Below are 16,830 nucleotides of genomic sequence, written 5' to 3'. Positions count from 1 at the left end.
AAAAATTAGAATATTATTTAATTATACGATTTTATCTGTTTCTTCATGTGTAAGAAGTACACACGTGATTATAATTTCTAATAAATATATATACACAAACGCAAGAAACATACATATGTAAACAATGCTCTCATCGAATGCATTATAATTTGTTATAACATAGAACGAAACTAAATACGCATAATATTGTAAATAGTAGTTTTTTAAGAGAACTTTTCAAAGATACAGTACAAGGCAGCATTGCAGTTTAAAATACTATATGCCATTCGATGAAACATGTCTCATTCTGTGTATATTATTTACTCTTCAAATATAATAGAAAATAAAATCTATTCAAATGTCTTATAAACAATTACCTATCAACGTTCAAATCCTCTCATTTTCTTTCTTTCAAATATAATATATACTTTATTTAATAAATAATATATATATATATATATATATATATTATATTTATTAAATAAAATATTACACACACACAACTAGTGTGTTAAATAATATTATATATATAATATAAATATTTATATATAATTAATAATAAAAAGAAACATAATTAAATATAAATATAATTAATAATAAAATATAAAATATAATTTATATATAAATATAAATAATAATAAATATAATTATATATAAATAAATTTTATATATAATATAAAATATTAATAAATAATATATATATATATAATATATAATAATATATATAAATAATATAATATTATATATATTTATACACATTATATTTAATAAATAAAATATTACTCACACACAATTAGTGTATTAAATAAAGTTATACTTACCGTTATATATTTTTTACATTAACAATACTCTGATTTTATATTTTGTTCTTTTTATCATCATTTAAATCAGGACTTTCTCAAAATGCAAATTTTACGACCTCCATGTGTCGTTAAAATATTCATTTATTTTATATTCGCGAATTTTATTAAGTTATCGTTATTATTATTATTATATTATTATTATTATCATTATCAATATCATTATCAATATCATTATCATTATCATTATTATTATTATTATATTATTATTATTATCATTATCATTATCATTATCATTATCATTATCATTATCATTATCATTATCATTATTATTATTATTATTATTATTATTATTATTATTATCATTATCATTATTATTATTATTATTATTTTCTTAAGTACGTAAATTTCTACCATATCTTATTACGGTAGTTTATTGACATTGATCGTATTACAGTTTGTTTATTACATGATACTCTTTCTTAATAATTGCTTGCTTTTTTTTTTTTTTTTTATTATAACAGAATAAAATTTAATTAGCCGTCCGTGTGAGAGACACGATAACGTCAAGAAATTAATATAGACGCTATGATGATCGTTAATATTTGACCCTTTAAGCTCAATCGCGATGAGATTTTTTCAGCCCTTTTTTTTTAATTTAAATTTCTTTTTTGTAATTGTGTGTGTGTGTGTTTTTTTTTTCGTGAGAAAAATTCGATTGATTTTTCAAAAGACGAGTTAGAGGGGTAGTGAGCTGAACGAATGAGTGAGACATAATGAGAGAGAGAGAGAGAGAGAGATAGAGAAAGAGAGAAAAAAAGAGAGAGATAGTGACAGAGAGAGAGAGAGAGAGATAGTGTGTGAGAAAGAGAGAGAGAGAGAGAGGGGGAAAGGAATTAGAGGATAGAATCGAGAAAGAATTAGCAGAAATAGAATAATAATTATAAAGAGATGAAAATCTTTCTAATATCCTGCCAATTCGGCAAACGTAGAGTCCATTTCGTCGGCGAGTGATTTGTATCTGTCCTTGTTGATACCAAGTTCATCTGAAAATAATAAATAAATAAATGAATGAATATAATTATAAATTAGTATTAGAAAATTTGTTGTATCGAAAAAAAAAGAAAAAAAAACAAATACAAAATAATTCTAACAAAATATCCCATGATCGCGTGACGTGTAGTAAACTACAATACGATATTTTTAAATACGATAAAATATTATTTATCTACATTTTTCATCAGACTTGGATAAAATAATGATAAATTAATTAATTTAATATAAATAATAATCAATGATTAATGAAAAAAAACTTGTTCTTGGGTTTTTTTCTTCTTTTCTTTTCTTTTCTTTTCTTTCGTTAAATTCGCATGAAACATTTTGATTTGTTTGATATTTCTTTTTTTTTCTATTTTTTTTTTTTTAATTTTACCCAAATCTGTTAGAATTGTTTTTGTATCATTTTTAGATACAGATATTTTTTATTTTATATCTAAATAAATGTATAATTAATTATCTAATTATCTACTGCTACAAGAGTAAGTCGTTGTTCGTAAAAAATATAGAAAAATGGTTCGTTCCTTCCTTTCTTTCTTGTTCTCGTTTGCGAAGATAAATAAATTGTTGATAAAAAATATACAAGTATATATATATACGTATGGTAAAAAGAAAACAAAGTTGAGCTTGCGCTAAAGCATGGATTGAATGAGATTTAATTGGTATTAGTATTTATAGTTATTATTAGGATTAGAAAGAATATTATTATATTATTTTATTTTATTTAGCATGCATTTTTACCTATATACGGTATAAATATATATATTATATATAATATAATAAATAATATATATGTATACTATATATAATATAAAATATATAATAATTATAAATGGTATATATAAAATATATATTATATTTATTATATTTTATATTATATAAATATATATTTATATATAATATTAAATATATTATATAATATATAATTTTTTTTTATAATTTTATATATATATAATATATTTATATATTATTTTTTATTTATTTATATATATATATATATATATATATATATATATATATATATATATATAATATATTTATATATTTATAGAATATAAATTTATATATATAATATTTATTATATAAATACATATTTATTTTTTTAATATAATATAATAAATAAATAAATAAATAAATAAATAAATATATATATATATATATATATTGTATTATATATTGTATTTATGTATATATGTTGTATATATATATATATTATAATGTATGTATATATATTGTATATATATTGTAATACATATTATATATGTATAATATATATATATATTTATTCCGTATAAAAATCAAATTAAAATTATATTAGTGATACATAAGAATAAGAACAATAAAAACATTTACAAAAAAACAAACATAGAAATTATTAAACATAACCTAGCAATAGAGCTGGTGGTAAAAGTACCTGAAGTACGATGATCCACCCACAGGTAAAGTTGTTAAGCTTTTTATTATTTTTTTGTATTATTTTTTTAATTTTATTTTATTTGTTTTATCAAGCTGTCAATTTTGTGTATGTATTTTTATGCGTGAGAGCGCGTATTAATTAAAATATTTTAATATATATGCTTATAGTAAATTAAAAAGAAAGGAATCAAAGACAAAGTCAAAGACAAAAAAGGAAAAGAAAAACAAAATTAAAATAAAATGGACGAGTTACTTTTTTTTTGTTTGTTTTTTTTTTGGTTTTTTTTTTTGTTTTTTTGTTTTTTCATCCAATTGGATTATAAAAGCGCATAAAATCCAAGCAAAACAATCCAAAATCGGACAAAAACGATTAGAGAAAAATAATTCACCCTTTGTAAAGAGAAAAATTAAAAAAAAATAAAAAAATAACGAGAAAGGACACGTATATATTTTTTGTTTGTTGCATAATCGTTGCAAAGCAAATGGATTTTGAATCGTTGACAATTATTTTCAACAAAATCAAAATACAAATCCTGTCTATAATTTTAGAATAGTAAAAAAACAAAGAATAGAATAGAATAAAATAAAATGTAGAGAAAGAAAAAAAAAAGCAACAAATATTGCAAAAATATAATTGAAGAAAAAAAACAAAGAAAAAAGAAGAAGTACATTGAGAGCAAAGTATAAAGGGGGGGGGGGAAATTAGTAATGAGTATTAAAAATTTAGATAGATAAAAGTGTGAGGAGGATATTTTGGGTATTTTTTTTTCTTTCTTTTTTTTTTGTTTTTTTGTTTTTTTTTTAGTAGCCAGAAAGCTCAGCGAACGTCTTGTCCAATTCTTCGCAAACAGTTTTGCGTTTGTCCTTCTCGTGATATAAAACGTCTGCAATGAAACAAATCAATTTGCATATTCAAAGATGCACCTATGACAATATTTTGTTTAAAATGATTTCTTTTTTTTATACTTTCTTCCTTATTAATTATCCTGTTAAAAAGTAAACAAATATATTAAGCATTATTTATTTTTCATTATTTATTGTTTCACTGTTTTTGGTTACGTTTTCTTTTTTTTTTTTAATTAAGTATAGTCAATCAATTTGAGGATTATTATTATTATTATTATTATTATTTTATAAATCGTATTATTATATGAAAAGAAAGCGTTCGTATTATGAAAAATATTATTTGTCAGAACAATGTCACAAAGCAATGCTGAAAAGTGGAAAATAATTAAAATTATTTGTAACATAATAATTATTAACTATTTATCTTTATAATAAAATAATTCAACGTTAATTTATATTGGCAACGTAAAGAAATTTTTCTATAATAAAATAAAAAAGAGAAAATAAATGAAAGTGATCATTTGATAATATAATAATTAATACTACTACTACTACTATAAATAATTGTGTTTTTGTTTGTTTTTTTTTTTATAGTTAAATAATCTCACATTAATTTATATTTAATTTTCATAATTTAATATATAATTATAATTTATATATAATTATATAATATTTTTTAACTATAAATTATAATTATTTATATTACTAGATATATATATATATATATATATATATATATATATATATATATATATGTAAAATAATCCGAAATTAATTTATAATTATATTAACGTAACATAATTTTTCTATACTAACAAAAAAAAATTAAAAAAAAAAAGAATTAATAAAAGTTACATTTAGATAATATAATAATTAATATTACGAATTATAATTGTAAATTACAAATATGTTATACATTATTTGGCAACAAGTCAACAACGAGACATACTTTAATTTCATTTTATTTATTTGTTAATTCTTCAAGCACACAGTTGTATTGTCAATTTGCCAAATTATGTCACATTAACTCTCCTAAGGGGGACGGGGGGATGAGGAAAGAAGAATGAAAATGTTAAAGTAACGAGTATCTCGACAAATTTCTAAAACGTTGCCAAAAACGTTTTTCTTTTTCACACGTATGAGAAAAAAAAACGCAATGAGAAAAATCCCTTCTTCTTCTTCCAATCCTCTCCCCTCCCTCCCTCCCTCCCTCCCCCCCAACCTTCCTTGCTCAAAAAAAAAAAAAATAAATTGTTTATTATAAATAATAATAATAATCATAATAATAATAATAATAATACCGAGTACGTTTAACTTACCCTCAAGCCTGTCAACTTCCTTCTGGAGTTTCTTAACCGTCTTCTCAGCAAATTCTGCTCGTGCTTCAGCTTCCTTTAGTTTAACAGTCAACGTTTTCAATTGGCGTTTGAATTCTTCGACTCGTTGATTAGCCTAATTGAAATGACAATAAAAAAAAATATAATTCAAAGTTTTGTTAAGGATTTGGGTGGGTTGGTTGATTGGTTGATTGATTTGAAACAATTTACCTTTTCTTCAGATACCTCCAATGATTTCAAACTGTTTCCGACTACTTTCAATTCTTCTTCCAATTCCATGATCTTTCTGTAATATTTTCACAAATGTTGAAAGTAAAATTTGTATTTTTATCATCAAAGATAAAAAAAAATAAAAATTAATATTCTAAAACACATTATTGAAGTGAAAACTTCTTTAGAATAGGAAGTGATTTTAACACGTGTGATCTGTTGTACACATGATTTTTTATTTTTATTTTATATAAAATACTAAATATTATTGTAAAAATATCCATAAATTGATTACAATATGAAAGTTTAGTTTTGTATCATTTGATTTGCAAATATTTTTTAAAGTGTTTTCTTTGTGATTATTATAAAAATGTGCGCCTGTATGAATGCAACCCTTCAAAAACACTTTGAAAATGTTGCTTGCTTGCGAGCGCCACCTGTTGGGACGAAATTTTTTTCTGCCCCGAAAGATAAGCAACCCGTCATACATACGTGTATAAACAGTTTTGATTGCAAAAAAATTCCGTCCCAGTAGATGGCGCTCGCAAGCAACAATTTCAAAGTGTGTCTGGTGGGTTGCATAAGAACAGGCGCGCATTTTTATAATTAAATTAATAATTAAATAAATAATTACAAATTAAAAGTACAAATAATATTATAGTAATATTGTATAATAAATTATCCTCGAAACTTATTTATTTGAAGGTTTCACTTCTAACTTGTGTGATATGCACACATGTTTTTATTTTTTACTTTGCATCATGAAATAAAATGAAATGAGTCTAATTTGTTGATAGTTCAGTGTTAAATAATAACATTAAAATAATAAATATAAATGTGAGCTTACGCTTCGCCAGATTTGACACGATCTTCAGCAACTTCTAACTCGTCTTCAACGAAGGCCAACTTGCGTGATACTTCATCTGATTTTCCATCAGCATCCTCAGCTAATAGACGAGCTTCTTTAAGTTGATTCGTCAGCTGATCCATCCTTTCCTCATCCTGTTGGGAACGGTTCTCCAATACTTTGCACATACTGTAACAAATTGTATAATCATAAATAATAAATGATAAATTATATAATTAATATTATCATACGTTTATTATATACATATATACATTTTCATTTAGTGACCCCCCTCACCCATATTCCTCTCTCACTCAATTTTACTCGAGCAAATATTTTCACGTGATTGAATATAATAAATTCCATTATATAATATATTATCTATTAGTTATAATAAACTTATAGATATATTACAGTATTGTTCAATTAAATTTAAATTAATTTTCTTTGATAGTTTTGACGTAGACAAATTTAAAAGAAATTTTGTGATTTCATATGTGGTTTTGATTAAATTTTTATACGTGTATTGGATCAAATATATTAGAATAAATATGTAATTATATATTAAAAAAATATAATATATTGAAATGTATTATATTTTTTAATATTAATCGCGTTTAATATTTAATATTTTATTAAATATATTTATGAAATATTAAATTAATCCAAGTAATGTGAAAACACAAGGTGTCAATCAATTGATTATAAAATTGTTCTAATTATTCTAATTTATATATTCTCTCTCTATAATATTTTTATATATATATATATATATATATATAAATTCTAATTTAAAATGTTCTAAATTAATATATTATCAAATGAATACAAATACAAAAATAAAATAATATAAAATAAAATAAAATAAAATAAAATAGAATAAAATAAAATAAAGTAAAATAGAATAAAATAAAACAAAGTAAAATAGAATAAAATAAAATAGAATAAAATAAAATAAAGTAAAATAAAATAAAATAGAATAAAATAGAATAAAATAAAATAAAGTAAAATAGAATAAAATAGAATAAAATAAAATAAAGTAAAATAGAATAAAATAAAGTAAAATAAAATAAAATAAAATTTAATTTAATTTAATTTAATAAAATAAACTAAAATAAAATAAAATAAAATAAAATAAAATAAAATAAAATAAAATGAAATGAAATGAAATGAAATGAAATAATAATTAAATGATTAATATAAATATGTAAAATAAAAATGATAAATAACATCATAATACCGGCTAGATTCATCAGCAGCTTGAGATGCCTCAGCAAGTTTGGCAGTTGCAGTGTTTAGACGTTCTTCAGATCGTTCTAAATCCTCTTCAATCAATTGGACTTTTCTATTAAGAGCAGCGACCTCGGACTCGGCCTGAACAATGCAATAGTATGTAGTAAACCATGACATAGAAAAAAAAACAAAAAAAGGAAAAAAAAATAGTTTTAACTCGATGCTTTTTTTAAACTAAAACTACAACTACTGTTTTGTTTACGTTTAGTGTAAAGATATCGGTTGGATCGAATCCAAAATGAATTAGATCAAGGACATGAATTGTTCGAAATTCGATTTGTTGATCGATCAAACTTGATCTTTCAAAGATCTATCTATCTATATATATATATGTATATAGATAGATAGATAGATAAATAGAAAATCTTTTTTTACTTATAATTCTTTTTTTTTTATTATAAATATTTAATATCAGTGGTTGAATCAAAAAATTCGTATGTTTCGAAATTGATATTTCTAATTTATACATTTATAATATAATTCATCATTATGTTTTTATCAATTAATTATAAATTATATTAATTTAATAATGAATATATAATAATTATTAATATTAATATATAATATATATAAAATTATTATTAAATATAATTAGTAATACTAAATATTAATATATATATATATAATATAATTAATAATACTAAATATATATATATATATATATATATATATATATATATATATATATATATATATATAATAATATTTAGTATTACTAATTATATTTAATAATAATTTTATATATATTATATATATAAATATATAATATATAAAATATTAATTTAATAGTTAATATAATAAAAATTAAATTATATAAATTATATTACTACTACAATAATTATATTATAATAATATAATTAATAATATAAAATATAGTTATATAATATAAAATAGTAATAAAATAATATAATATAAAATAATATATAAAATAATATATAAAATAATTTATAAAATAATTTTATATATATATATATATAATTAATATAATATATTATTTAATATATAATAATTTAATAATTATTGCATTTCATTTCTATCATTATGCAATTTAAAATATAACTTATAATACAATAAACGTACAAACTTTTGATTTATACTAATATATGCATATAACATTTTAATATTTGTTCATTGACAAATTAATAAATATCATAAATATAATATATATATATATATATATATATATATATATATATATATATATATATATATATATATATATATGTCATATGTTATATAACTTACATTGGTAAGTGATTTTTCACGTTCCTCGAGATCCTTGTTAGCCTGTTCGAGATTTTGTTTGTTCATTTGTAAATCACTCTCAACTTGGGCGAGTTTTTTCGTAAGATCTGCAACCTCCTCGAGGACCTTGTCTGCACGCAAATTAGCTTCTTTAGCTTGACCTTCACAGGTATCAGCCTTGTCCATAGCATTGTCCTTTTCAAGCTTCATAGCTTGCATCTTCTTCTTGATCGCGTCCATGATTGCGACCTTTTTTTCTTTCCTCTACTTCCGATAATTTTTCTCACGAAACGATCGAATCTTCTGTCAATGTAAAAAGATAAAAAAAAAAAAAAATTTTGTAATATAAGTTTATTATTTTATTTTCTATGACAATTAGGAATGTATATTTAAAATGTATGAATGAGATTATGGTTTTTTTTTTTTTTAAATAATTTGTAATATTTTTAATTAAATACAAATAAAACTAATCAACAAATAATTTATTCAATGGAAATATAGTGTAATAGTAGTTGTATGTAATATTCTTACGTAAAAGTAGATAAATGTGACATATTAACAAATTATTTATATGATATTAATAATAAATAATTGTCAAGTTATATAAACAAATTACTCAACAAAATATACTGTAATAATAATTTTAATAAAAATTAATTAATATTAGATTGACAATTAAGTAATTGCCGATTTCACCAATCATTTTCTTTGAAAAATTCACAATTACTTAATTGTCAATTAAATAATTGCAAAATTATCCAAATTTTTAAATTGAAAAACAAATGTTAACATTTTGTTTTGTTCATTTCTTTCCTTCCTTTCTCCAAAAACTTTCAAAAGTAAATCCATTGTATTAGGTTGTTTCAGAAAGTAATTTCGTTTTATTTACTGACACAATAATAATGACATTTAGTTGATGCAAATTGGCAAATAGCAATATATGAGATCGAGAGATTACAGGTTAAATTTATCAAATTCAATTATTTATGACTACTTGAAAGGCGTAGATTTTTAAGCCTCGAAACAAAAATTGTGTCTTCATTTTTATAAATGAAAAACGAAATTATACTTTTCGAACAATCCAATATATTGTAAGATGTGTAATTTAATATACACATTAACTATATATACATATAATTATAACTTATTTAATTAATATAATTATTAATGTGTATATATATATTAATAAAATAAATTATAATTTAATAATTAATAAAATTAATTATAATATATATATATATATATATATATTGTATAATTATAATTATATATTATAATATATTATAATATTATATAATTATATAATAATATTATAATAATTATATAATTATATAATATAATTATATAATATATATATATATATATATATATATATATATATATATATATATATATATATATTATAATTTATTTAATTAATATTATAATACAATAAATAAATATTAATTATATTATAATTAATATAATTATTAATGTGTATATATATTAATAAAATAAATTATAATTTAATAATTAATAAAATTAATTATAATATATATTATATAATATTATAAATATTATATATAATATAATTATAATAATTATAATATATTATAATAATTATATAATATATATTGTATAATTAATATTAATAAAAATATATATATATATATATATATATATATATATATATATATATATTATATGCATATGATTGTGTGTGTGTGTGTATGTGTGTACGCCTAACGTGCACGGAAAATAGCACATCAGGGTGTCCACGGAAATAGCATCTACAGCCGGATTCTATAAATATAAGTGAAACGACGTCGATGGCACGACGAGAAAGAAGAAGGCAAGCAAGCAAGCAAGCAAGAAAGCAAGAAAGCAAGAAAGCAAGAGAGCAAGCAAGCAGCAAGCAAGCAAAACTAGCATAATGTAAGAAGCCAGAAGAACGAGCTTTACTTGGCTGCCCACAGACGACCGACATTCGATCTAACTGACGCTTATTAATAGCATTTTATACCAAGCTTTTAACAAGAATCCTGCGAATATCGTTGGATTTACATTTTGGGGGCTGATAGATATAATATCATTTCTTTTGTGAATAAATGATTTTTGTTTTGTTTTTTGTTTTTTGTTTTTTCCCCCTTCTACCAACCCACCATTCCTTCCCCGTAATATTATTGATCGAATTATTTTGGTTAATTTTAATTTGAATAATTAAAAATGTGGATAATAATTCTGTTGTATCTGGTTCATCTGCATTTCTATTATTTTTACGTGTGTTTTTTTTGTTTTTTTTGTTTTTGTTTTTTTTCAATTATTTTAATTTACAATTAAAACAAATTTAATCGTGTATTATTTATTTTCTAGTTTTTTTTTTTCTTGTTTCAAATTATATATTTTAATTTATAATTAATATATATATAGATTAAATTATATTATTTATAATCATATAGAGAGAGTTTCTTTTTTTTTTCTAATTATTAATAATAACAAAATTGTGGTGTAACATTTAAAATGAATGTTTTTTACGAATTTTGATTTATTGTTTTATTTTTTTTTTTTTTGTAGCTTGGTTTTCTTTTTTTAGTTTATTAATACTAACATAATTGTAATTTATAATTAATATAGATTAAATTATATTATTTATATTATAGTTTTTTTTTTTTAATTTATTAATAATAACAAAGTTGTGGTGGTGTAACATTTAAAATGAATGTTTTTTACGAATTTTGATTTATTGTTTTATTTTATTTTTTTTTTGTAGCTTGGTTTTCTTTTTTTAGTTTATTAATACTAACATAATTGTAATTTATAATTAATATAGATTAAATTATATTATTTATATTATAGTTTTTTTTTTTTTAATTTATTAATAATAACAAAGTTGTAGTGGTGTAACATTTAAAATAAATCTTTTACGAATTTTCATTTGTTGTTCTATTTTTTATTTTTTTTTATTTTTTTTTTGTCGCTTGGTTTTTTTTATGCGAATATTTGTGTTCACCTATTATTCTATTATCTTATTATTTGTTTGTTTTTTAATTTATCTATATTTATTATATTAATTATAATAATCTATATTTTATCTGTAATTTGGATAATCAGAAATATCGTATAAAGGTTATACTTAAAACAATTATTATTATTATTAATATCTTTTATAATTCTAATAATCCTATGTATTAACAGACAATATAAATTAATATTTTTAAATAAAAATCAATGTAAATTACGTAATAATGTAAATAAACACTTGTAACAAATTGTTGTCACAAACGAATGTGTAAAGACGATCAAAGAGTGATCAAAAAATACAAACGATTATTATATAGATCATTAAAAAAATATAAAAAAAATAAAAAAGTTATGAAATTTTGCTGTACAATAATTGAAATAAATTATACATTAATTTATTATGAAAAAATAAAATGAACATTATTAATGATTTATAAAGAAAAAAATGATAAATAATACGATGTGTTAATATTAGAAAAAAAAATAAAATAAAATAAAATGCAGTCTTCTTATTACTTATAAAATATTCTTCTCTTATTAATAATCATATTAATATTAGAAATGTATTAAATATAATCATTTTGAAAATATATTTAAATGAGCACACATATACATACACCTGGATCTAATACGTCAAAATGACACTTGCGAAATTCATGTTACGTGTGTCATTTTTAATCATTCTTAAAAACATTTTTAACACGAAATAAAGAAAAAGATAGATAGATAGATAGATAGATAGATAGATAGATAGATAGATGGAGAAATAGAAAAAGAAATAGAAATAGAGTGAGAGATAGAAAATATAGAATAAGATTTCAACGAGAACATCGAAATTCTCACGGACGTCGTTTTGCCACATTCGCGTTTATTTATAAATATATTCCTAAGACAATCTGGAATTAGAAAATCTTTTCATGAGTGCATTTTCTAAGCATCCTTTTTTTCTACATTTGTTGTAGTACATTTGTTATATGTGTTATGTGTGTATTTTGTAAATTTTATTCAATAATTTATATCATTAATAATATTATTAGTATTATTATTATTATTATTATTAATATTATTATTGTTAGATGTTCAATATTGGATAATGTGCATACGTGTAAAAAATTATTACTTAAACAAACAAATAAATAAATAATAAAATGTAATCACAAATTGTTAAATTAAAGCAAATCTTCTAATTAATAACATATATATATATATATATACTATTATTTTAATAGTTATTATATATATTAGTTTTTACAGTTACTATATACATAGTTATTTTATATATATATACTATTATACTATTATTTTATAAATAATAATATAGTATAATTTATAAGTAATAATAGTATAATTTATTATACTCTATTATACTATATACTATTATTTTTAATATATATTATTATATATTATATAATAATATTTATATTATATATTATTTATTATACGTTATATATACTATTATACTATTATTTTATAAGTAATAATATAGTATAAATTATAAGTAATAATAGTATAATTTATTATACTCTATTATACTAAATACTATTATTTTTAATATATATTATTATATATTATATAATAATATTTATATTATGTGTTTAGTATATATATATATATATATAGTTAATTATAGATATTAGATATACTACTTACGACATTATTTTCACTCTATGTTACACGTCCAAAAAGCAAATAATTTCTCGTTCGTTAGTACAGCAGCATTAGCTTTTTTTGATTTTGTATTTTTTTTCTTTTCTTTCTGAATTTATCTATTATTATTTTTTTTTTAATTTAGCAATAATTGGCAGCAGTGATGTTAAACGAATTTCACGTAAAAGATCCATAATTTTTCTCCTCCTAAAGCAAATATTATACTGTGAGATGATAATAATGATGAAAAAAAAAAGAAAAAGAATTTTGTGTTTGAAGTATTTCATGCAAAAATTATCAAAAATAATGATAAAATCGTATGAAAGGAATAAAATAGATTAAATGTTTTAACATGCCAAGAAAGAATGTGTGGATAACATTCTTTTACAAAATTTGTTCTAACATCTAATTTTTCCTCTGGATAATAATTTGAAGAATGAATGAAAGGAAGAAAGATAGAAAAAGATGTGTTTCCCATCGGTAGGTTGAAAATAGCATACAAGCGGAACCATCGAATGTTAGCAACCGATTTATTTTCGTCGCATAAAGTGAATCACGAAAATTTGATGATCAATTTTTCAAATATACTATTATTATCATTTTTATAATAATTCTTTCAAATAGTTTAATCATTTCTTTTCTTTTTTTTTTTTTTTTTTTACTCCTTTCGTTCGTTCATTCATTTATTCATTCATTAAGATTCAATTTGCAAGATTCAATTTGCAAGATTCAATTTGTAAGATTCAATTTGCAAGATTCAATTAACAAAATTCAAGTTACAAAATTTAATTTACAAGATTCAATTTGCAAGATTCAATTTGCAAGATTCAATTTACAAAATTCAATTTGTAAGATTCATTTTGCAAGATTCAATTTGCAAGATTCAATTTGCAAGATTCAATTTGCAAGATTCAATTTGCAAGATTCAATTTACAAAATTCAATTTGTAAGATTCATTTTGCAAGATTCAATTTGCAAGATTCAATTCATTAAGATTCCCATATTTATTGTTTTATTAATTTTTATTGTTTTTATATTTTATATAATCAAATTGTTAAATCTTTCTTTCTCTGTATAAAAATTAGTATAGGAAGCATACAAAAAAAAAAAAAAAAAAAAAGGATGTATATATATATTTGCAAAACAAGCTTAGTTAATTCTACTTACAAGCATATCCTGTATAATAGAATAGCGTTCTTGTTAAAGCATCAAAATGTTCTTCGAAAAGAAAATCAAATAAATCACAAAAGCACCTGCAAGCTTTAAACTTAGTAATCATTCTTATTATATTATATATTAATGTATCTGTTAATATTGAAAAAAATAAAATATATATATATATATATATATATTTTATCTTATAGTAGAAATAGTGCAGTTGGCATCGTCACGAATTCACGAGATTGATCATTTGTCTTTTATCTATTATAGTTTGATAATAGTAATGAAATTAGATACCATTTTTTTTTTACGGTACATCCTTTCCTTTCCTTTATTTTTTTGTTTTTTTTTTTTTTTAACAACACTCACATTCATCGTTTGTACAAAATAATGAAAACTAACAAAAAGTCATTGATATATATATTTAAAAGTAATGAAAAGTAAGATAACAGAAGGAATACACTTTGACGAAGAAGAAAAACGAAGAAGTAGAAGTAGAAGTAGAAGTAGAAGTAGAAGAAGAAGAAGAAGAAATGGAAGTAGAAGTAGAAGTAGAAGAATAAGAGAATAAGATGAATATTATCTTCTTCAACGAGATGACGACATTTGTTCTTCGTTAAATTGTTGACAAACTTATTAACAGTAAACTTACCTAACTCGAGCGAGCTGAACGGCACGAGTTGAGCGTCTGAGAGAATCGGGAAAGCAGCAAGCTTAAACGAAAATTACTAACGGAAGGAAGGATACGTAGAGAATATCTACGTTGGTTCTGATTGGTGGGGGGGAGCCCCAAAAATGGCCCGTCAAGAAACCTTAAGTTTCAACGGGGGTGGGGCCCCCAAAAGTTTATTTTCTGCTTCTTCTAACTACGTTCACGATGAACACATATTATTATACTTATATCTCCTCTCACCTTTTCTACAAGAATATCAAATAGTATTTATATCGTATTATAGTTTCAACTATTAGATATTATTTTTATTTTAACTTTAGATATTAAGATTTTGTATTCAAACAAAAATATTCTTCTACGTTTTCAAGCTAAATTTATTATTATTATTATTATTATTATTATTAGGTAATTTTTTTTTGTCAATTTAACTAGATATACTTCTTCATGATCATTGTATAACGTTAGTGAGACATTATTACTAGATGATCGCATAAAATTGGCCAAATTTCAAGATTCTTCAAAGATCGTATAAATATTTGAAAATTCTATTCGTTTCTTCATTTTATTTTTCTTATTCTTTTTTTTCTTTTTTTCTTTTTTTCTTTCTTTTTTTTTTTACTTTACTCAAAGTTCTTTATATTGTTTCGTTAAAATAATCAATTGAATGTAGTGGTTAAAGCCTATTTGACAAATTTATGATCCTTTAACTTATTCATTCAACTTCATTGGTATCTGTTTTAGTTGAATGTAAATTTTAGTTAAGTAATTTTTAGTAACTATAAAAAGAAAAGATATAAAAAGAGACATTGTGAATAATTATAAAGATCAATTTACATTAACATTTTGCAATTGTTATAAATGAAATGACGTTTTAATAAATTAATTTCTATTAAAATGTTATCTTTTTTTTTTTTTTTTTTTTTTTTGAGTGAATCTTATATAATATATACAATTGCAAGTATATACTCTAGCAATATATATTATTTTAATTTATTATTAATATTTATAATTTATATATGTATAATAATACATATTATATATATATATTATAGATAGAGAAATAGAAAAAGAAATAGAGTGAGTTTATTATAATATTTTCTATATTATTATAAATGTATAATTATATTTATAATAATATAATTAATTTATAATATATAATATATAATATAATATATATTATATATATTATATTTTATATATAACATATTATATATATTTTATATATTATATATTATATATATTTTTATATAATATATAATATTATATTTATAATATAAGTTAAATAAAATAATTTATCAGGAAAATACGAAGAAACTTTTT

At 20.4% G+C, this 16,830-nt stretch overlaps 1 protein-coding gene across 1 annotated transcript; it reads right to left on the bottom strand.

Annotated features, from left to right (window-relative positions):
- Window positions 1-1,197: 1,197 nt before the first annotated feature.
- Tm2 (tropomyosin 2) lies at window positions 1,198-15,649 on the bottom strand. Its single transcript, XM_015325206.2, has 7 exons — window positions 15,490-15,649; window positions 9,030-9,332; window positions 7,732-7,865; window positions 6,492-6,680; window positions 5,645-5,720; window positions 5,417-5,549; window positions 1,198-1,825 (listed from the first exon to the last, which is right to left on the bottom strand). Exons 2-7 carry the CDS (start codon window positions 9,267-9,269, stop codon window positions 1,743-1,745), a joined length of 855 nt encoding a protein of 284 aa, XP_015180692.1. The 5' UTR covers window positions 9,270-9,332; window positions 15,490-15,649; the 3' UTR covers window positions 1,198-1,742.
- Between the last annotated feature and the right edge of the window lie 1,181 nt (window positions 15,650-16,830).

The sequence above is a fragment of the Polistes dominula genome, unplaced genomic scaffold (assembly GCF_049000335.1).
Source record: "Polistes dominula isolate Pdom_NZ unplaced genomic scaffold, Pdom_raw_medaka contig_18, whole genome shotgun sequence".
Taxonomy (NCBI): Eukaryota; Metazoa; Arthropoda; class Insecta; order Hymenoptera; family Vespidae; genus Polistes; species Polistes dominula.
Note: the sequence above shows the minus strand (reverse complement) of the source record. Positions and strands in the feature narration are given on the sequence as shown.